Raw genomic sequence first — 22125 nt, 5'->3', positions numbered from 1 at the left:
TGTGAATGTGAATGTGGACGTGAATTTGAATATGGGCTGTCTAGGTATGTCTCTTCTCTGGGGTGAGCCTCATGTTTTTTATCGGTGAAAACTATGTATGTATGTATGGATGGGATGGATGGATGGCTTCGAGTCTTTTTTTTTTCTTGCTCTGCTCTCGCTGATGGTAAATGCCAGATGCACACTCAGAATCAGATGCAGTGGTAGGCTTGTAGGTAGATTTTGTGCCAACTACAGAAATACAAGGGCGATCGTATCGAACCAATCAGTAATTGACATTCAACAACGCCATCATCGACAGCATCTGACTGGAACAGCTTTGCATGTCTGTATGTGCGTGCATCAACGCGCTCGGCAAATTTTCTCTTCTACATACCTAGGTACTCTGGAAGCAAAATCAACAGATTTCAATACTAGGTAGGTAGATATTTCAATAGGTAGATTATCTTGATTTTTGAAATGCTGATGGAAGCTCACGAGTAGCAATATTGATTGGTATTCCATTGCAGAATCAATAGCTTGCTATTTTCAATACACACATACTGTAATTGTAACTGTAAACTGTAACTGTAACTCGGATCTAAAGGGTACCTAGGCATCTTACCTGGATACCTATTCCTCACAATTCCACATCCATCCTGATCAAATTCAATATTCAATATTCAACATCCCTCACTCTTCATTCTCAATTCTCCAATCAATCCCGAGTTGACTATTCATATACCTACATAGATACCTACCTAGTTGTCCCTCAGGTTCACAAGATCTATTACGATCCATAGTATACTCATTGATTCCTTCATCCCATCCCATCCATTCCACCCCCCAAAACTCAGCCTAATCCAAAATACCCAAACCACTCCGTGCAGCACCAACCTCCATGAGAAAAAATTAAACCCCCCTCCCCCGATTTTCAAGGGTCTAACAAGTCACAAGTTCATTCGGAGAATTGTTTTTTGCTGCTGTGCAATGCAGTGATGTTGTAGAGCGCACTGTAGGTATGCACCATGAAAAGGGGAAGAAAAGGGACCTTAGGTGGGGGGTTACACGTGATATCGTAAGGGATGGTTGCAGAAGTCAAATGGAGATAGATGAATGGATAGATGATCTTGTGATTGTTCGGAAGGTTACACGAGTGACAAGCGGGTATGTAGGTAGGATACGTAAATAACACCACACTGAATGTCAAGTTGAAGTCTGTTGTTTAAAGAAATTTCATAAAGTTCGTCATGCTACATTAAGCCGAGTAGGAAGGGGAAGGAAGCAGTAAGCCATTCCCACCTATATGACTCGGGTTCGAAGATCTAATGCTTTTGTGAACATAAGAAAAGGCGCTATAAACACACTTGATAACCCGTTGAAGAACAAGGATCAATTATGTGAGAGTGTAACCCCCATCTACTCGTAAATCGGCTGGGATGTTGTTAGCAAGTTGACTCAAAGGGGCTTTGCGGAGAAAAATGTTCTTACCTCCAGTAACGTAGTTAGATGCGTCTGACGAAAGGAAAGTGACGGCGCCCATAAGATCTTCGGGCTGACCCATCTTACCCTGTGGAATAAGAGAAGTCCATTGCTTCTTCAATTCTGGGTTTTCATCCAAAATCTTCTTGGTTCTATTGTTTCCGTAATTAGCATTTGCTTACATGAAAGGAAAAATTAACCCCCCACGGGGTCTTTCTGGGGCTCAAATCTTACAATGCAGTCAGCATATATCCAGGGGAGATGCAGTTGACTCGGATGCCAGCGTGAGCCCATTCGACAGCCAAGGATGAAGCGAGATGTCGGACAGCAGCCTTGGCCGCGTTGTACGGCGCTTGAGGTTGTGGAACATTGACAATGGCACCGGACATACTGCCAATAAACACCATGCTTCCTGGAGCCTTACGCTCCATCAAGTGCTTTGCAACGGCAATTGCAAACAGGTATGTTCCATCCACGTTGACACCCCAGAGTTTTCGAACTCGATCGATTGGGTAGTTGATGGCTTCAAAATTCTCAGTGAAACCAGCTGATGTCACCAAGTTATCGATTTTTCCGTGCTGGGAAATAATTTCGGCAATAGCAGCATCGACGGATTCTTGAGAAGAGACATCTGCGTAATGGGCGGTAACCTTTGGAACCCTAAAATGATGCGTAAGCCTTTGGTTACAAGATCAAAGTAAAGCTACTCTTCCTACTTTTCTGCTCCTGGGTTCTCTCTCTTGAATGAAGCAACAAGTTCTCCTGCTTGCTTTTCGGCTTCTTCCTCTGTTGCATTATTAGCACAACATCAGCTTGACATTTGTTGATGGCACATACTATTCATATCAACAATTGCAATATCAGCACCACTAATAACCATGGCTTGACTCATGACAAGTCCCAAGCCTCTGGCACCTCCGGTAACGACACCAACTCTTCCTTCCAAAGAGAAAGATGCAAGTGTACGCTTGAAGTGAAGCCCACCTCTGCCTTGTACTGGCTTACTGGATGGCAAATCATGTTCTTCTGGGTATTCGACATGTACAGAGGAATCGGTTCGTGCAAAAGAACCTTCGTGGGGTGGATCATCAAGCTTCTCGCGGAGGGAAGCTGTGCTGTGGATTGGTCTTGAGGATAGAGCTGGTAATGTGCGAGATGAAGTTGCCTTTGTTGAAGCTCTGGCAGCACGAGCTGTATGTCTGAGAAGTTGTGATCGGAACATCGTTGATGTGTTTGTTAGAATGTAAGTATACACCCACTAAGAAAAGGTCCAAAAGATGGCGACCAGGCTAGATAGTCTCTGCAACGGGAAATCTGATCTGGTTGAGATAATTGAATGATGTTATAAAAAGGGCACTAGATTCACAATATTCAAAAATATTCGTTCAAAGTCAATTGAAGAATGAAAAGGTTTAATGGACAATGAATGCTCTTGTATGAAATGAAAAGTGTTCTCGAGAAAATTGGTACTTAGTTTAAGAAGGTCCTTGGTACTTGACGTAGAGTGAAAACAGAAATGATAGCTACTATGTACCAAGGGTTTGTTGACATCATCTGACAGTGCAGCTCCCCAAATCTCTCCACTCATAATGGATACAGTTGGTATTTCAGTGGGGGTCGCCCATTGCTGAATCGATTCGGTCTGAGTGTTGCTACACCGAAAGTAAGGGAAACAAAAGAAGCTCAATGCCCAGACCCCAGAAGTAGGAAAAGACATGGGGAAAATAGTGGCAAAAGTAGGAAGAAAAAAAGTGCAAGACGGTATACATCGTGAGATGTGATTGTTGAGGCTTCAATACTTGCAAGAGGAATGCCCAACGAGTCCAGCTCATTACTTCTCTCGCTGTGATTTGGTTGATTGTATGTACGTATGAGCGTGTGTGACGAGTACGAGGTACATACCTCCGATGGTACATTTCAATAGTACAAGACCCAAATGTGGTCAATCACATCTTGAGATTCATGCATCGTGGGATTCCATTTCAAATTGCAATACAAAACAAAGTACCTGGAGCTCTGTGCTTGAAAGAATCGGCGAGTCGGAATCTATTTGTTCTGATGGCTCGCTTGTGATTGCTGATAGTGATTATATAATCGTGCCTTATCAACAGCCACAAGCTCACCAGCCACATCACGTGCACCGCAAACAGCAAATGCCGAAACCATCCTTTCTTTACGCTAAAACCCCGTGCTCAATTTACTAGTCAAGAATATGGTTTAATTACGGCGTTCCTACTACCTAGTAGGTAGTGACATTTATGGAGGCTGTGCCCATTAGTGGAACCTCGCCGCTTCCTTTCACTATCGTCCCTTTGAGACGCTCAGGCTTGACATGAAACCGTAACTTCTCCTCATCTTTTCACCATCAACACGATAGCCTACCTATACTTCACTCACTCACTCACTCATATTATTTCCGCAAAATCCCACATATTCTGTTTGAAAGAATATTCTACCAGACCTCGTCATAAAGTAGCAGGTCTACCGGTTTCGACAATTTATATTCTCTTTGACGGCAAGCAACACAACATTACCCCACGATATTCCCAATCTATCGATCCACATCACCATGCGATTTATCACACTTGGAGCGGGGGCAGCTCTCGCAACCCTTAGTCAAGCATTTCTATTACCTCCAGCCATTTCGGAATCTGCCAGCAATGCTATAGATTCTTTACCTTTCGATGCTGCTATCGAGGCAGAAGGCAGAATATTGGCTGTCGACTGTCCTGGTTGTCCAATCGCCGTCCAGACTTTGGATTCACAGGGACGTCGACACGGTTTGTCGGGATTGAATAGACTCATGTTCAATTTTTCCGTCTCGCACGATAATGGTCTCGATCGTGTACTTCTTAATGGACTCCAATTCTATCCCATCGATATGGACTCCAGTCTCGAACGTCTTTCAGCTCCACAAATGATCAAGACAACTCAAAACAAATGGGTCGAAGCCGCAGAACCCGACCTAGGCTATGCTTTACGTATCCATAAGCCAATATCATATTCTAAACAAGATCAAATTGATCTGGTCATGGCAACCCTTGAGATTCTCGAAGTCGGAAATACATTCGTGGATACCGTCAATAACATTGAACTCAAGATTCTTACGACACCAAGTGGAAAGTTGATGATTGGCGATGCACAAGTTGTACCATCACCACCGAAGAGTCATCTATCTAACTCAATCGATGATGGACAAGAGTGTACGACGGTGCTTTGCAAATGGAGAGCAATTATGGCCGACAAACTCTCAGCTCTCAAAAAAGGCTGCGGTGGCCAAGCCCAACCAACTTCCCACAACAACAGACCTCAAGGTCATGGACGTCCCCGTCCACACGGTCATCATGGAGGACACGACAGCCACAGAGGTCATGGTGGTCATGGTAGACCTCATCGATTCTCTCACAAACACCACGGCATCGCCAGATTCTTGCGAAGTGTTGTCCTACACGTCTTCATTCCAGTTATCATTGGTGTCGTTGCAGGAATCACTGCCAGTCTTGTTGGTATGGTTGTTGGCCATGTTGTTATCTTCATGTGGCGTTTATTGTTCCGTAGAGGATCTCAAAGCCAATACACCAAGGTTCAGCAAGAAGATGCTGGTGTTGAAGAGGGCATCGAAGAAGAAAAAGGTCTCATTCAACACCAAGGTCCACCCCCTGTTTACGCAGATATTGTCAGGGAAGATAAAGAATAACCAACGAAATGAAAGAATGCAATCAAATTGGATTGAATTGAAAATGTGGTCTTGGCTCTTCTTAATGACCTTGCCACAATTATGATAATCGGAGGTGAATTTGGCAAGAGGTTTCTTAGAAGTTTATATGGCGAGATTGATGAGATTGCAGGAAATGGCATGCGGGTTTTAAGGGGGGCAAGGGGTCGGATAATGAGCAACTAGTGACTTTTTTTGCAACGTGCCAATTGTATTAATATATCAAGCGATCGTCTATTGCCTTTGAATGTTTCAATATCATCCATGTCATATTATAACTCAATTTCATTTACAGGTTGCTTTGGAGAGCTGATTCAAAATTCACAATGCTTCCTATGCTGATTCAATGAAGTAGAAACTAGTAAATTGGTATGCCTTCAAACTGGCTAATAATTCAAGGTATAAGGTGGAGAACTCGGCCTGGGCATCCATATTTCTTTCCTTTTTCACTGGCCACGTACTTGTTACCATTGTCCTTCTCTACCTTCTTTATTATCTGTAGCTAATTTAGTCGATTTACATTGCACGTATGTGTATGCATTTCCTACCTCTACACTGATCTCGCACACTATTATAATATATGCTTCGCAATATTCTCTTTGACATACGATACGCGGATGCGAGGAGATGGGAGATTTTCTGTCTATGTTTAATCTGCTTCTGGTGTGTGCAGGTGCTGGGGATTAGAAGATTTAGGAGGATAGGTCGAGTGTGAGGTGGATATTGGCTGATGTCTCTGTTTTGCGGAGGGGAGGGGAGGAGATGGGATGGATTTTGAGATGAGGTTTGGAGAATATTCGAAATGTGGATTTTTGGGCTTGTTGATGGATGGAGATGGGAATAATAGGATGAAGGTTTTTATGGGTTTGGATTATAGATGCTTTTATGTATGTATGTATGTATGTATGTATGGGAGTTGTTTTTGGGTGTGCGATAGAGGAGGCAAACTGCTATGATGGCTAATTTTTGACATTTGGGTAGGAAGTGAGGTGCATGTATGGAGGTGATGAGTTGGAGAGAGGTGTTATGGTGCGCTGAGTTGAAGGGGCCAGAGGGTGCGGGATGCGGTGTATAGAACCAATAGAGGGGCGTGGAATGGGTGATATTCCGTACGGTTGTGAGGAGAAATGTTCATATTGTGCGATTACGCTTTCGTATGGGCTGGGATATATGAAGTGGAGATTGAGGGGATCATTTGTCTTCTTTCTGGGTTCCTCGAATATGAATTTCGGGAATTAAGACAATAGTAGTCTGAGATGGCTAGGTGTGTGGTTCTGACTTATGGCTTGGGAAAATATGTCGTCATAATATTGGTGGTGACGTGAAGGGAAATCCTAATGATGAGAAAATGTTGGAGGGAGTAGAGGGAGGGGGAGAGTAGATGTCATGATACATTCAGATCTATTGTCATCTGATGCTACAGATGAATGCAAGCGAGGATTGAGACATAGGAGGAACAGAATCGGCTGAATGGAATGAGAATAGATGGCCGGGGATAGTAATCATGAATATAGCGATAGAGATGCAGAGAAATGTGCTAGGAATGTACGAGATATTGGAGAATATTGATTAGGCTTTGCATGGGGGCTTGCCTTGGAAAAAATGAATATGTTGTTAGGAGTATGAGAAGAAGAGGAGAAAACCTTGGAGGGAGGTTGTACTAGCAGGGACAATGAGAATGTAGATTTCTGATAATGAAAGATACTGAGTTGATTGATTGATTTGATCTGGTTACTAGAAGATGGTTGCGTACTCCGATAACTCCGGGTCGAATGGATTTGCAGCAGGCTGATGGCATATGGTTTAGGGATGAGATGAGAGCTGTGTGAAGTGGGTGTCTTGCGTTGGGAAGGTTTAAAATAAGGTGAGAACATGGAGTGGAATGAAGAGTTGGAATGGGAGGAGTGTCTGAGAATGATCTACTATGTAAAGAAAAGTTAATTGTTGGAGAAGATTTAATCGTCTATAAGAATTGCATTGTCCGAGAGGGTTCGATTATCCGAAGCTGCTTCAATTTTGAGATGTACTGGATGTCTAAAATAGTTTACTTGTATGAAGGTACTTCCAATCCACTGAAATCTCATGACTCTAATAGAATTTGAGATCATACCATGGTAGATATGTGTGAATAGCAATGAAGGATTTGAGATGATATGAGTATTTGCATAACCTAGCACCAGTAAAAATTTTCATTTTTTGAAGGCTCCCTACTATGAAATCTATTTTCTTAAGTCATATTGAAAACCCCAAGGTAAAAGCTCCTCTTTTGGTAGATCCTAACCATAAATTCTTCAAGGCTTTCCGAGTCGACTTGATGCCCTCTCACTACCTTTGCAGTCGTAGCATAGAGGGTCCTCACTATATCAAACTGATCCAAGTCCCTGACCAAGCTGATTGTGATGATGAGGGAATACGTCATATTTGAGTTCAATATTCGTTTTAAATTATGAATCAAAGTTTGGTGGCAACATTGATAACGAAAAAATGTATGGTACTTGGAAAACATCATTCTCAAACTCTTGGTAAAGACTTTTTTGTACAGCCTCCTCTCAAATAGCACAATTTAACGTCGCTATATGATTATGTTGATATTTGTCCTGTGTTTGATGTGGTTGCTATATCCAAGGCAACTAGTCTTAACACCCGAGTCACCGAGTGGGATGGACTGCTTAGACTTCTTTCAACGATAAGCTGGTCTTGGATGTGCCGAGGGTGCTTAGGAATGTTTAGTTTATATCTCAAAAGTATATTGGCGCCAAGAAATCGAGAATACCGTGGCCATGATAATATTGCAATGAGAGGAAAACAAGATGTCAATTTTTGAGATTTTGTGGAGGATGGCAGAGGTATGCATCAGTTTTTGATATTGAAAATTGATTAAGAAAAGTCCACTTGGACAGAGCTTTGAGAAACGGAGCTGAAGCCCGAAAGAGGAAGGCACTGACAGTATTTGATGGCTGCTTATCTCACTACAGAATGGATAAGCGAAGTATTAAAGAAGATGAGGGATCACAAAGAGCTGTAAAGCAAAATTTATGGGGGTTTCTTTCTCCCGTGGCACTTCGACACCTGCATGTCCACCGATGTTGCTAGGCCAGTGGAGGGTATGAAGATTATGACAGACTCTTGCACCCATGGGCATACGGAGGAGCTGTTTACGATGAGCAAGATATCGTGGTATCGAAGGTATCAGGACAGAGTATCTGTCATAGCTTCAAACAATAGATGGTGATGTCTCATTCCACGGCGGCAATCGCCCATCGACAATATGGTGAGTTGTTTAAATGTGGTCTAGGTAATGATTGAAAGTCGAGATTGGCTCGAACTGATATCCAAACACGTGGGTAATGAAGGGTTTTCACAAAAATGTGGGATCGAATGTTGCTAAAATGAGGAGCCTCCGGAAATAGACGAGATCCTGCTGTCCACTGGGACGAATCGGCTCTCGTGCCTGGTTAACACATATCGGATGTGCATGATGGATGCGATAGCAGATGCAGCATGTTCAATGTTCGTTCGCAAGCCTTATGGGTACGGACAACTCGAGCTGGGCCCATGTAACTTAAGTGGGTTTGTTCAACGGCCATTGCCTGATCCAGCGAAACCCATTGAATTTCCAAATTTATCGTTTTCCTCTCTTGGGTGCATTCCGATGTATCTATACCCACTAAGTATCTTTCAGCATCAGCCGCATCTCGCCGGCGTTGTTGTGGGACGAAGGCTGTACGTGAACTTTACAGGAAATCGTGATATTGTTGATGATAACCATAAATCTTCGGGAAGAACCGAGGCAAGACTTCGCATTTTATGAGGCTCGGCGCCGGCAAAATTCTTAGTCTCTTCTCTTCAACCACGGTGTTTGCAGCATCTAGATCTTTATTGTTACAACTGTATAATGATATGGCTTAATTTGTGTTTTGGATCACTCGTTCGTCCACTGAACAAGTGAATATGTCCTCATAAATCAAATCAACTCTTGCAAGCTTAGGCGGTGAGACAAAAATGGTGCAATGCTTTACACGATGAAGCCATCTCTCGAAAACATATCTTTGACCCATATGTTCATTGGAAACAAAATCAGATGAAGAATACGAGAAGCATGTTTTTAATGCACGCAAAGATGAATACATGTTAGCGTGACATACATATCGACGTTCTTAGCTTCCGCGGCATCCTACCTTGCAAAGTTGCTAGCGGATTATCATGTAATCTGCATTGCAGAAGATCTATCAGGGTCTTGTCCCAAAGATTGGGATTTAGCTCCAATACCTTTTGCGCTCCACTTCATGTCAATGAGAATTGCAGCTTCGAGCACCGCCTGCCTGTTCTCACAACGGTGCTGCGGTCACTCAATCTAACTTGAAAGTTTGTCAAGCTCGGAAAGACAAGCACTTGGCTTCAAGTCCGGCCACGCCCATGTCGCAATTCAGAGGAAGCCCTCAATTGCTCTTGCATGCTTTCATCTATCCAGCCAAGTCATCAATCTATCACGGAAAAATACTCACTACCTTTGGCGGTGCATGTGACAAATTCATCAATTTTCTTGCACCAATCATAAATGAAATAGCTTGAAGTATTCAAGTATATAACACCAAGGTTTTCTCATAAAAAACCCATTCTCAACAACAACAACAACAACAACTGCTTTCCTTTGCATACATCGATTGTCATGTATTTCTCAATTCCAATCCTTTCCTTTGCGGCCACTCTTCTAGGAGCAGTCTCTGCCGCTCCTCTAGAGGCACGAGCGGTCTCCAGAACCTCTGCACCATCAGGTGCTGTTATTGTCGACGCAACCGGCAAAACATCAGGATCATACACAACATTTCAAAAAGGAGTGAATGCCCTCTCCACCACTACTACCACACCTCAATATCTCTTCATCTACCCTGGAACCTATACCGAACAAGTATATGTTCCAGCTCTCAAATCCAACCTCACAATCCAGGGGTATACTACAGATGCAAGCACCTATGCTGGTAACCAAGTCACTTTGACTTACAACCTTGCACTTAAAGATACTACCTCCGATGATTTGACAGCTACTTTACGTCAATGGAACAAGAACACCAAGGTCTACAATCTCATTATCAAGAACACATTCGGACATATCAGTACCAACGGTCAAAATCTTGCTATCTCTGCCCGTAAGTTCATTGGTTCAATAAATTCTGCACGCAATCCCACCTAAAGTATTCCTCCGCGAGAAACTTCATTATCTACCATCTTTCAACTTTGATATCCCAAGGTTTTCATTAGAGATAAATACTGATTCACGCTATTCATAGACACCACAAACCAAGGATATTATGCCACTCAATTTATCGGATACCAAGATACTATCCTCGCCAACACTGGAACTCAACTCTATGCCAAATGTCTCGTCGTCGGCGCCATCGATTTCATCTTTGGTCAAACCGCTCAAGCCTGGTTCGAGAGCAACGACATCCGCACCATTGCCGCCGGATCCATCACTGCATCCGGACGTGCCTCTGACAGTAACCCATCTTGGTATGTGATCAACAACTCGAACATTCAAAACATCAATTCCAGCGTCACCACCTACAACAATTACTTGGGACGTCCATGGCAAAACTATGCCAGAGTCGTTTTCCAAAATTCTTACTTGGGAAACAACATCAAGGCTGCTGGATGGAGTGTTTGGAGTAGCTCTACCGCCAATACTGAATATGTTGTCTTTGAGGAGTAAGTTGTCTATCTGACTTCACATAGGAAAATGCTAATTCTCTGCAGATACGGCAACACTGGACCTGGTTCCATTGCTTCCGAAGGTCCAAGAGCAACCTTCAGTTCCTCCATCAGCAAAGCTGTTCCCATCACCACCGTTTTGGGAAGTGCTTATTTGAACGAATGGTGGGTTGACAGCAGTTATTTGTAAAGAGATAACTATGAGGTTTTCGTTTAAAAACGAGATCCAAACGATTGAATGTGAAAGGGCAGTGATGAATGAATGAAGGGATTCCAAAGATATAATGTTGGGATCTGACGATATTAGATAATGAATTGATGATTGATGATTCACATTTCTTTTCCGATTCTGTGTGTTTGCTACAGTGAAGCCCATATTCTTCTTCAACACTTTCCGCCTCATGGGCAGATAATTGACAGATCGTAAGTGGCTGTCAATACACTCCCGATTGCGATTCGACAGCATTGAATTGTGTATTTCCTAAGCTGTTTTGTTCAACAAACCTATATACTCGTTGCTCAACCCATTTCATAGATACCGTAACCTAAAGAAAATATCACAACTTCCACATAATCCCATCATTATCAGTGTACTGCAATCCCTTGAGGTTAGATGTCTATGTACCATAAACACAATCCAAGTATCCAATGGTAGGTACCATCAATGTGCTACAACTCTCCCTCTAACCCAGAATATTTAGAACGCTCTTATTCTTGTGACACAAAAACAATAAACACCACAGCGATATTAAAACCCCCAAACCCATACCCATCCGATGAACCAATCACTCACTCCCCACATCTTCTCCTACATATTGTTAAACTCCTTCGTGTATTCCATCAAATCACAACAACGATTTAATCCGAATTAGTGTAGGGGTTAACATAACTCGCTTTCATGGTGATCAACCAGATCCGGGTAGCCCCGGGTTCGATTCCCGGATTCGGAATTTCTCTTTTTGCGTTTTTTTTCTTTCTTCTTTCTTCTTTTCAAAATAATAGAGATATCTTTTTCAACCATCTGAGTGAGGACGCTTTGGTTGATTTGGGTTTGCCATCAGTTTTGTGTGAATTTTGGCGGGGCAGGTGGCGTAGGTGAGTGGGGTAGGAGGAATACGGGCCGGAGTTGAGCCGCGCCGCAAAAGGGAAAATTGTAGATGCGAAAACAATATCGATAAACAAGTACATAATGAAATGAGCATCAAATGCAAACAATAAATAAATAAAAATCAGCACTTTTGATACTCTGATTCATGATTTTGGATATCTATCTATCTCCTTAGGTACCATACCAAGAAGCACACGCTACATACATAATTTTCCCCTTCTCCTCGCAGCTCCCACTACAATCGCCTCATAAAGCAATGCTAACAATGCCAAATGCTCCATCCACCACCACCCATCGGAAATCTAGGAGTTGAACCCAGATCTACTATAAACAAGAGGTTGATTTGTACTGATTGTAATTACATTTTGCAAAGACACGGTCCCAGGAGCAAGAAAAGAAAACAAACGCCCTACGCCTCGCAATCCTCATGATATCTTTTGTTCTTTTGTTCTAGGCAGTGAAGATTTGAATACCATAGTACCTCCCTCACCTCTGCTCTATGTATGGACTATCGTGACATAATCAATTCTATACTTGACTGTGTATCTTGCTCTGTCTTGTCCTTGCTAGTTTATCGTTCGCGTTGGACTAACGTCCATTCATACTATTGGTATTATAATTAGCTTCCACTCTCATAGAATCAAGAGAAAAAAAATATTCAAAACTCACCACTCTCCCCTCTTCATCCCCAGTATAAACTCCTTTCTCCATGGGCACCACACAAGTAATACCCGCCTCCACATTTCCATTGATCGTTGTTCTCCTCCCATGCGGCCCTGTCGATCTATTGACACTGGCATCTCTCCTTACTTCATCCACATGATCTAATCTCTTCACCAATTCTAATTCCCATTTCCCACTTTGTTTACCCACTATTTTACGCCATATACACACTATTCCTCTTTTATGTCCCGTGAATAATAATGTACTCTCCAACCATTCATTCCCAGTACCTTCGTAAAATGCACAACTATGTACATAATCATCATGTCCTAGATCTGTACAGACATTTTGCTCGAGTAGTGCTTCACCGTTCAAGGTATAGAGAGCAACCTTTTGACCGCGACATAACATAATATCACCAGTTATATCATTAATACGTGCGCATTCGACAGCACGACCATGAGTAAGTTTGCGAACGAATTCTAAACGATTAAGATCCCAAAGAAGGACGACACCATCAGATGATGCGCTAAGCATTGTACTAAAGGATTTACTGACTGCGAGAGTAGTCACAGGTGTTTTGTGTCCGAAGAGAGAAGAGCGAGGTTGGAGGTCAACAGTTTTTGACGAGGATGTTATGATTGTATGAGCGGAAATGACACAATCTTCGCCAGCTGTGATGAGTGTTTGTGAAGAGGCAAAAATAATGGTAGATAATTGACCTTGATGAAGGTTCTCAAAAAGTCCAGCGAGCTTTTTAGAGTCATTGAAGTAAAACCGGACGCTGTTATCGGCGAAGCCCCATTCTAGGTATTTATCATAGCTTGGAGGAAGATTTAGACGGAATGCTGTGGAACAGAGAAGTCGATCTAACTTGGCGGAGTAAGTGAGTGATGCGACACGTTCGTGACTTTCTATCAATGGAAATGGTAGTCGTGTCAGAGATTCTGCGGAAGTATCCAGTCTCTTTGTTTTTTGACGCATATCTTCTCGAGATTGATGAGGTTTAGAAAATACTTGATGAGGTGTTTGACCAAAATTGTGAATGATTCCAATCGTAGCTAGCCTTTCGACTGGATCTTCGATAGTATCAAGATTCTTTGCACCGTGATATGAAAGATGGTGGAATACGTTCACACTTTCTATAGCGGCTTCTCCACGTTGCTTGCAACCAAAGATAAGATCAATCCACTGGTGTAAATTCTTACTCACATATGGGCTTTCTAAAGCCTCGCGATGTTTGGCAATGAAAATTTTAGGATCGCCCTTGGCCCAAGGTGGAAGGTCAACAGTATCGATACCTCCACCATCCCCTTGTCGCAAGCCAAAATTGTATCCATTGTTATTCGTGAGGAACTCTGGAAGGTAAAAGAATTCTGGTATGAGCTCTCGTACATCAGACATGTTGTTCCTGGATGCAGAATCCCAAGCTTTCGCGATTGAATAGAACAATCGATCAGGATGATCAAAATTACCACCTTGAAGTAGCAAGTATGATTGAACAAAAGGTTGAAGTCTGATCAAATACGATGTAACAATCATGGCTGATGAGTAATGAGTACCATAATGAAAGGCAGGAGTAGTGTTATCCATTTCCGCAAATGTTTTGTACCTTTCAATAAAGTCCGCTTGACGGGAGTTGTGCTGCGCACCCATCGGCTTTGATAGGTCTCGGAATGAAGCAGGATTGTTGAGATCTAGCTCTTCACTAGTATAATCGGCCAGAACCCAAGGAAAGACAGGATATTGTGTAAGATCATTAAAAGTACGACCAGCCATTGTATTGACGAGCATCAAATAGTGAAAATTTGATATTTCCCCTTTCGCCCATCGTCGCATTGCTGGATTCCAAGCAGAAGAGTTGAAGATGCTGCCAAATTTAGAGCCGAAAGTAGTTGGTGTATCGTCTGATACCTTGAGAGCCTCAAGGCGCCAGCCATCTTCTGGATTTGGTAAACCAGAGCTACCATTAGTATGTGGAGCTTTTGAAGAAAGCTTTGAAAATAAATCATCTCTAAGAGTGGCCGAGATAGCTGTAAGCAAATAACTACGACCATCTGTGAAAAAGACTTCCACAGCAACATCTCGAAATAAGAAGCGACGTTTAGAAATACTAATGACATCGCTCCACTTCCAACTTCTTGATTCTTGCTCAGTTCTGAGAGGTTGGGTCGTTTTCTCGCTTGCCTTGTGACCAGCAATCATTTGTAGATAAGGATCTCGTTCCTCTTTAGGAGCCATCGCAACATTCACGATTTCTCCATCAGATCTTTGAAAGACATTATCAATCAGATACAGGGAATCCTTGCCTAGAATCAACAGGCCCTCAACTGCTTCGAGTCCAATGATTCTAGAGATATTGAAAACGTGTTGAACTGAATCTCCTCTCTGAAGACTACGCATGACCTTTCTATTTTTGTCTTCAAAGCCATCATCGCCATCGCCAGGCTCATTGGGATCATCAACAAGCTCAAAATCTTCTTCTTGAACAACATTATCCGGATTTTCATTTGACGTTTCGTCTGATGGATTCTCAGTATTCCTCTCAGATCCATTTTGGCCATCAAAATCCCTAGGTGGTGACACTGCAGACCTCGGTGTTGAATCGATGTGCTGAGACGGGGCGAGGCCTCCAACTTTAGTGTTAACCTGTAACAGATCATTTGTGTTTGTCTCAGTGGGACGCCTTTTGGGTTTGTAATCATAATTTGGAGCAGCGCGATCTGGTAGCATACGAAGGCGCATGCGATTCCGACCCTCAGTCCTGTCCAATTTCCACTTCAAGGGAATTCCGCGATCAAATACAGCACAGGGTCTATGGAGTTCTCGATCCATCCTCGAAAAGGTAGAGACGAGGAAACTGAAATTATCTTGTTGATCTTGTTGTGCTCTTTGGTGCTTAAGATGTTCGGATGCATAAATATTCTTCATCCATAAGTTTGATGCAAGATCATGACGAAACAATATATCTTCATCATTAAGATCATCTGCATGCCACTGCTTGAGCTTTTCGCGTCGTTTAGTAACGCGGACTTTAAGAGTGTCTTCGTTCTTTTCGTTTTCCGCATTAACAAAGTCTTCCCAAGCACGAGACATTGCACCAAAGAACAGAGCATCGAGCTCAGCTCTGTAGCTATCAACCCATTCCGCAAAAGTCTCATTATCTAACTCGGTAAGCTTCTTGAATCCTGAATCTAGATGCTGGTATTGGCCAGGCATAGCATGACGTAGCATGTTAGATGTTTCTTCGGGCTTCTGAACAAGCAATATGCGCCAAAGATTTGCAGCCGCCAAGCGTATACTTTCTTTATTATCAACCAATTTGACATAAAGCTGGTAACAGATGAGTTTCAAGAAGTTGTCTTCAGTTACATCGGCAGACAGAACTACAGTTTGCCAATAAAGCAGCTTATCCATAAACGCTAATGCTTCCGACTCGGGAGCTTCTGGCACATCAAGCTCAGACAGACGAAGTAAAACGACTCGAAGGAAAACACTTTTGATCGAAGCAATTGCTTGACTACATAGGCGGACACTTTTGATCTTGGACACTTCGGGCCGCTCCAAGTATTCTAGTATTGTTCCTGCAAAGTCCAATAGTGTTTCAGCTCCGCCAAGAAACCAGCCTTCGAATACAGCTTCACCAATATGAAGAACAAAACGAGCCATGTTCTGGATGACTCTAGGCTCCCATAATGACTTTTGGTCCAACTGAACAGTAGTCCCGAGCTGAGATATCATGTTACGCAGCAGGTATGATTCGAAGTACGCCTGGTGTTCTTGGAAGCCAGGAGGAACTTTGAGAAACAGTCCAAATCCGGGAAACTCTTTACGAGCCATGACTTGGTCAATGAAGACGTTGACAACTAGTTCTAGCATACCTTCAACTATTGCGTTACTAACTTTTTGTGCGGCGATCCTTTTCTTAGGCGACATGATCAAACTAAGTCTAGCAGAAGACGGACTGTACTCCGAGGGGCGAGATGTTAACAGCACGAATGATGATCCCCGGCGAAGAGGCTTTGCTTTGAGAGTTGTAGGACTAGGTGGAAGGAGAGTCTCTACTGTTGATGTACGGACAATAGGTGTAGGCATAGCTGACACGCGAGACACCGGTCTTATGATGACATCGTCGCCTTCGAAAGTCAATGCAGAGTCACGAGAGTTCAGTTCAGTCTCCGGACTGACAGAATCCGAACTAACAACTACAGGGAATAAAACGGCAAGCAGATATCTGACGTAGTCTGAAGATAAGGCGAAGTCCCTAAAGTCTTGAGATTTGCTATGCAAGTCTGCGAGAAATCGGATGATTGTGTGTAGAATAACAACTTGCTCTGCCAATCGTTCTCTTTTAGGCTGCTGAGATTCTATTCCATGGTTAGCATAAGGTCTTGCAAGAAAACCAGCAGCAAACTTACGCCGAGATTCAAGCTCTTTCGTAAGAGACATTGATCTATGTCGAGTTGGGAGCTTAAGCGTATCTGTTGGTGAATCTTGATCTCTTCCATTGCCCTTGTCGTGAAGGGGCGAGTCAGGGTCATCTTGATTCCGTAAGACATCTTTCAAGCCATGCTGCATCATCGTCATGATTACGGGCAGCACATTAGGATATACAATTTTGCCTGTGCCAAATGTTTCCAGAAGATTGTATAACTCAAATGGCTGATCGAAATCAATATTCGCGACGTCATGTCCAAATAAGATACCAAAACAAATGGGCCATAATGTTGGGATATCCCACCACCTCTTCAATCTATGACGCATAATGGTAAAGCCTCCGGTTTTACTCGAGAATTTCGACGCATAGTTGGAGCCATGGACCACTAGAAGACGGGCTAATATCTTCGAACCAAGAACCACAACCTGTGGATCATCCTCCGTTAAGAGATGTAAAAGCCACTAATAATGTCAGGAGAAAATCTCAATGATTACAAACTTAGAATAAATACCTTATTCGTCACAGTCCTAGCAAACTTTCGAATGTTTGAAGTGGTGCCTTCCTCACACAAAAGCTCAGTATACATTCCGAGCACTGAATTTCCAAGCTGTCTCTTAGTCATTGTCGGCGAAGCTATCTCATTCACATCGAAAACAGTGCTAATAGTTGGTCTTCTTGGTCCCCTTGATATTGTGCCGGATCGCGTTGGGAGCGTTGACCCCGGATTCTTGGGGGTTCTCGAAGCAGAACCCGTAGGCTTGTGATATGCATAGGTGATGAAAAGAGCAAGAGAACGAAAGACTTCTGCCGTCATATTACATTTTACTAAACTGGTGAGTGCTTCCATAAAAGAAGGAAACACATCCGCGGGAAACAATTCGGCCTTCAGAGCATCTAAAAATCGTTTCACAATCCCTGCGGACAATTAGCTAAGGTAATCAATTTCAAGTGTGTATAGTAGACTTACGCATTCGAAATAAGCGTCGGGAATTGAATTCATGGTACTTGCTGTTGACACCAAACGTAATAAATTGTTTATAATATAATCTTTGGGTGAGTGAAGTTGTCTTCCGCCACATATCAAAGTCGACGAGTAAGATACGGTATGCAAGAGGGTTAATTATAAATGATTCCTCAGGTGTCTCATGGCTATAGCCAACAAAATTCAGTACCAAGCTTAGCAATTGGAAACCAAGTTTATTACGATCATCTTCGCTCATATTCGAGGTGTCTGAGTTACCTGTCCTCGTCGCAATAACAGTTCCGGCACCCATCTTGCCACGAAGAAGGGCACCCAATATCGCGTAGCCATTTTCTCGCTCCATAGCCTCACTGTTTCGCCAGCTTGCATTAATACTCTCAAATAGATTTTCGACAGCCCGAGCGATACTTTCTTTTGTGTTGGCGGCTTCGACTAACTTCAGCCCAATTGCAGTAAAGCCTCCGAGCCTCCACATTGCATCGTCCAGAGCTTGGGGAACAATGACTACTGGTTCACCTGTCAAGATCGCAGTGCCATAGGCTCTAGTCAAGGCATCATTGATGGCAGGCGTCGATCCATTGATAGCTATGGAGGTACCACTATTGTGTGTCAACTGGAATAAGTTATTTGAAGCTGTTCGATTTAGCCCCCTTAAAAGTTGAGATTCCGGTCCTTTTAGTCGGTCTTCCTCTCCAAGAATAGCAGTAGGCAGAATGCTTAGTATGATGCGAGACTCCGGTACTAATATGCTAGCCTTTCCACGAATAGCTTTGAGGATGTCTGAATTATCTTCCTTTCCGGGGTGCATGAGCTCCTGACGCATTCCTAAAGCGGCAGATGCCTCATACGTTTGGAACGATCCCATACAATCTTGAAAGTTTCCATTATATCGTGGCCCCAAGCGATAGTAGACAGCTACTAAATCGTCGCTAATCACATCCTCGATGAGATGTGCTGAAGCCAAAGACCAACGAGAAAAGACAACGCCACGCCCGAGACGAGTAGAGAGATCCTGTGGAGTTCCAAGGAAGGCTTGAACTGGGTGTGCCTTCGCACTGGTTGAGGTGAAGGACGCGAAACTTTCTGTGCTAGCATTTGTGGGTGGTGGAGGAGCCGGATATTGACATTTGACTTGCTCCGCGAATTCCCCATCGACGTAAAGAATTGCTTTACTCGAAGTCATTGTTCTAGGACGTCGATGAACTATTGCAATATGATACCAACGGCGTTCTTGAAACGTTGTCGATTTGAACCTGACACTAGGTCGCGACGAGGAAATAGATGTTTGTAAAATGAAATTGTGAGTATCCTGCTCAAGATACGCCAGTAGAAAACAGGTTTGAGTCTCATCATAAGCCCCGAAGATAGTTGTATGAGCATTTGGATCAAATTTATCCACGAAAATCCAGGCCGTGAAGGTATAACCTCCCACCGTTGATGGTGGGGGAAAAGACCTTGCGAGCGTGGGAAGTTCTATTGAAGCAAAGCCATTTAAAGAAAGGTCAAATTGGATATACGCAGGAGTGTGAGATTTCTTCATCGTGCGAAGCAAGAATTCGCTGGCAATAGGAGACTGGCTAGAGACTAGATATTGGGCATCATTTAAGGAGCTTATACCGAGTGACATCAAAGAACCGCACAAGTTTTCGACGATCTGTCTCTCGGTGGTAGCAAGGGGAGAATCAGGATCGAAAGCAAGCGGAAGCAGAGTGGATATTACTCCCGTCGAATGCAAAGCCAACAAACTGTGATTTGAGATTGAAGAAATTTTGGACAATGTTAGAATAACAACCAATGCAGCTGGATTTACCGGAGCGTTGGAAGCTCGAGGTATGGTCTTCCAGAAGTCTATGATAACTGGAACAATATCTGCATGATGTAGCAGCGAACTCTCGCGCAGGATGGCTTGTAAACGAGTCTCCACCAACCCGAGAATTTCTTCATCGCTCTTGATGTTTTCAGACTCGCGTTCCGGATCTTGGGGTGCGATTACTGTGTCTTTGACATCTTCAGATGCTACGAGATCATTCGACTCGATTCTCGAGGGATGATGTTCAGCAGCAATTTGACATAAAGTCTCAAATCGCTTGTCGTCCAAAGCGAATGCAAGAAGCCGCCCAAAAAGCTGTGCTTCGGTCCATATATCAGACTCACTACCACCAATACCAATACTAGCTATTATTTGCTCTAAAGCAGCCCATCCTCCTCCTTCTACCCGGCGCTTGAAGTATCTCCTATTCCCATGATGATCACGAAATGTTTGTGCCAACACCCCCAATATGTTTTCGAGAAGATCAAAGAGTCGAATTTTATCTTGCTGATCCCTCTTGAAAGGGTTATAGAACCCCGAGAACGCTCGAAGGGTGCTCAATAGGATTTGGTATCCATGGAGATGTCTGAAGTCGTCTTTTGATCGCGATGTTTGCGAGGATGCTATTAGAAACACCCGAATACTCTGAACTTGTTCAACAATTGATGGCAGATCGGGATATGCATTTTCAAGACGCTTTTGGAGGGCTGTAGATAGACCATCTAGGAGGACTTGTAGTTCTGCGGTAGCTTTTGTTGCTTCAGGTGGATTTGATGCCGCAGTCGACGAGCGATGTCTTCGGCCTCGTGTCGACATGTTCCACCCCGCCTATATCCAGCTTGGGGGATCAATCTTTCTACTTGCCCCGCATTAGTTATTGGAATTATCTCGGTTTCTAAAGATTTCGTTCGATCCTGCGTCCTTGTGAAATATTGGAATCTAATAAGTTGCGATCAAGGTTGACTTGCATCGAAGTTGGGCTTTGTTTGATACAGGTACGCGAGGTGGGGATACACGAAACTGGGTTAACAGTATCAACCCGATTTTGACACTTTGTAGAAATGTGAAGAAATGTGAGATGCAGTGAAAATAATCTCAATTGCCAAATTACCATACGTTCATTGTAGATAGGTCCCAAGTTGTTGCTATTCACTCAATTCATGATGTCAGCCTTATGAACATCATCGTCAATGGCAAGGCCAGCCAGCTTAAAAGTTGTAGCCTTAAAACTCATGCCTAAATATGAATATTGTATGTAAGTCATGATTGAAGTGAGAATGAAATCTACAAAAATGCACTGTGAACGATTCTTCTCTTGATTCTTTTGGGCTTTCAAAATATCTGTATCTGTTTGCATCGGAATTTATGGTCGTGGAACAATTCCTGGTCAACCATCAATTCCGGAAGCCATTGCCAATACCCCTTTCGGAGCTTTTGAGCCATGAGCCATGAGCTATCAACAATCCAAAATCAGTGATCACGTGTCAGCGCTACAATCAGCCTGAAGCCGGAATGTGCTCTGACACATGCTCAGCGCTTCTGACTCAATATTGACTTTATCGATAGAAATAGTGATAGAAATCATGCGGAGGATTGTCTCACTGGGGGTGAATTCAGAAGATCAGATACAGGAAGGATTGGAATTAATAGATAGGAGGCTAGGAAGCTAATAGGTACCGGTATGCGATGACTGGAAATGCATCTAGAAATGCATACATTTGAGTGGTCTCGTGTGAGGTTGACCGTTTCAATTTGATCGTGTGGATTTCCTTTACAGCGACACTACTACACAACTACTACACAACTATCAACTCGCGATCAATCACATCATGAAGAAAGCCACGCCGAATAATACCGAATGGGTGGTGGATTGCTTTTCTGCTTTCCCGTAGCATTAGAGATATTTGAGACTTTTTGCTATCAATCATATCTTCATATCTTCATATCTCGCCTTCGTACCACGGTGAAAGCCACACCGAATGAAACTGACAAGTAGGGTATGACACCGCCTCGACCGCCTTATTGTTTAGGCGGATGTTTCTTTTGCTTCCTAGGTAGGTGTAAGTGTATTGGTAGAATTTCATTGATTGACCCCGAGTTTCGCTACATTTCTCGTACCTGAATGATGGTGTGGAGACCCAGCCAGCTTATAAATAAAGGACGTACCTGGTTAGATACTGCTGGCTGACTGGCTCGAGACTGGCTCAAGACCGGGTAGTTAAGACCCTGAGTGAGCGCA

General features: G+C 43.2%; 5 protein-coding genes across 5 annotated transcripts; 3 read left to right on the top strand and 2 right to left on the bottom strand.

Annotated features, from left to right (window-relative positions):
- Positions 1-1375: 1375 nt before the first annotated feature.
- Bfra_001889 (putative d-arabinitol dehydrogenase protein) lies at positions 1376-2683 on the bottom strand (the record flags this gene model as incomplete). Its single annotated transcript, XM_037332314.1, has 4 exons — positions 1376-1613; positions 1696-2121; positions 2178-2247; positions 2299-2683. The coding sequence occupies 4 exons, from the start codon at positions 2681-2683 to the stop codon at positions 1376-1378; spliced, it is 1119 nt and encodes a 372-aa protein (XP_037196468.1).
- A 648-nt stretch (positions 2684-3331) lies between these two features.
- Bfra_001888 (uncharacterized protein) lies at positions 3332-3665 on the top strand (the record flags this gene model as incomplete). Its single annotated transcript, XM_037332313.1, has 2 exons — positions 3332-3348; positions 3386-3665. The coding sequence occupies 2 exons, from the start codon at positions 3332-3334 to the stop codon at positions 3663-3665; spliced, it is 297 nt and encodes a 98-aa protein (XP_037196467.1).
- Positions 3666-4030: 365 nt separating this feature from the next.
- Bfra_001887 (uncharacterized protein) lies at positions 4031-5158 on the top strand (the record flags this gene model as incomplete). The annotated part of the gene is made up of 1 exon (XM_037332312.1): positions 4031-5158. One exon carries the CDS (start codon positions 4031-4033, stop codon positions 5156-5158), a length of 1128 nt encoding a protein of 375 aa, XP_037196466.1.
- Positions 5159-9845: 4687 nt separating this feature from the next.
- Positions 9846-11075, top strand: Bfra_001886 (putative pectin methylesterase protein; the record flags this gene model as incomplete). The annotated part of the gene is made up of 3 exons (XM_037332311.1): positions 9846-10323; positions 10465-10882; positions 10931-11075. 3 exons carry the CDS (start codon positions 9846-9848, stop codon positions 11073-11075), a joined length of 1041 nt encoding a protein of 346 aa, XP_037196465.1.
- Positions 11076-12564: 1489 nt separating this feature from the next.
- Positions 12565-21150, bottom strand: Bfra_001885 (putative beige beach domain-containing protein; the record flags this gene model as incomplete). The annotated part of the gene is made up of 6 exons (XM_037332310.1): positions 12565-12597; positions 12663-17023; positions 17075-17555; positions 17606-18009; positions 18062-20714; positions 21067-21150. The coding sequence occupies 6 exons, from the start codon at positions 21148-21150 to the stop codon at positions 12565-12567; spliced, it is 8016 nt and encodes a 2671-aa protein (XP_037196464.1).
- Positions 21151-22125: the final 975 nt, after the last annotated feature.

The sequence above is a fragment of the Botrytis fragariae genome (assembly GCF_013461495.1).
Source record: "Botrytis fragariae strain BVB16 chromosome Unknown tig00000006, whole genome shotgun sequence".
In the NCBI taxonomy this organism is placed as follows: domain Eukaryota; kingdom Fungi; phylum Ascomycota; class Leotiomycetes; order Helotiales; family Sclerotiniaceae; genus Botrytis; species Botrytis fragariae.
Note: the sequence above shows the minus strand (reverse complement) of the source record. Positions and strands in the feature narration are given on the sequence as shown.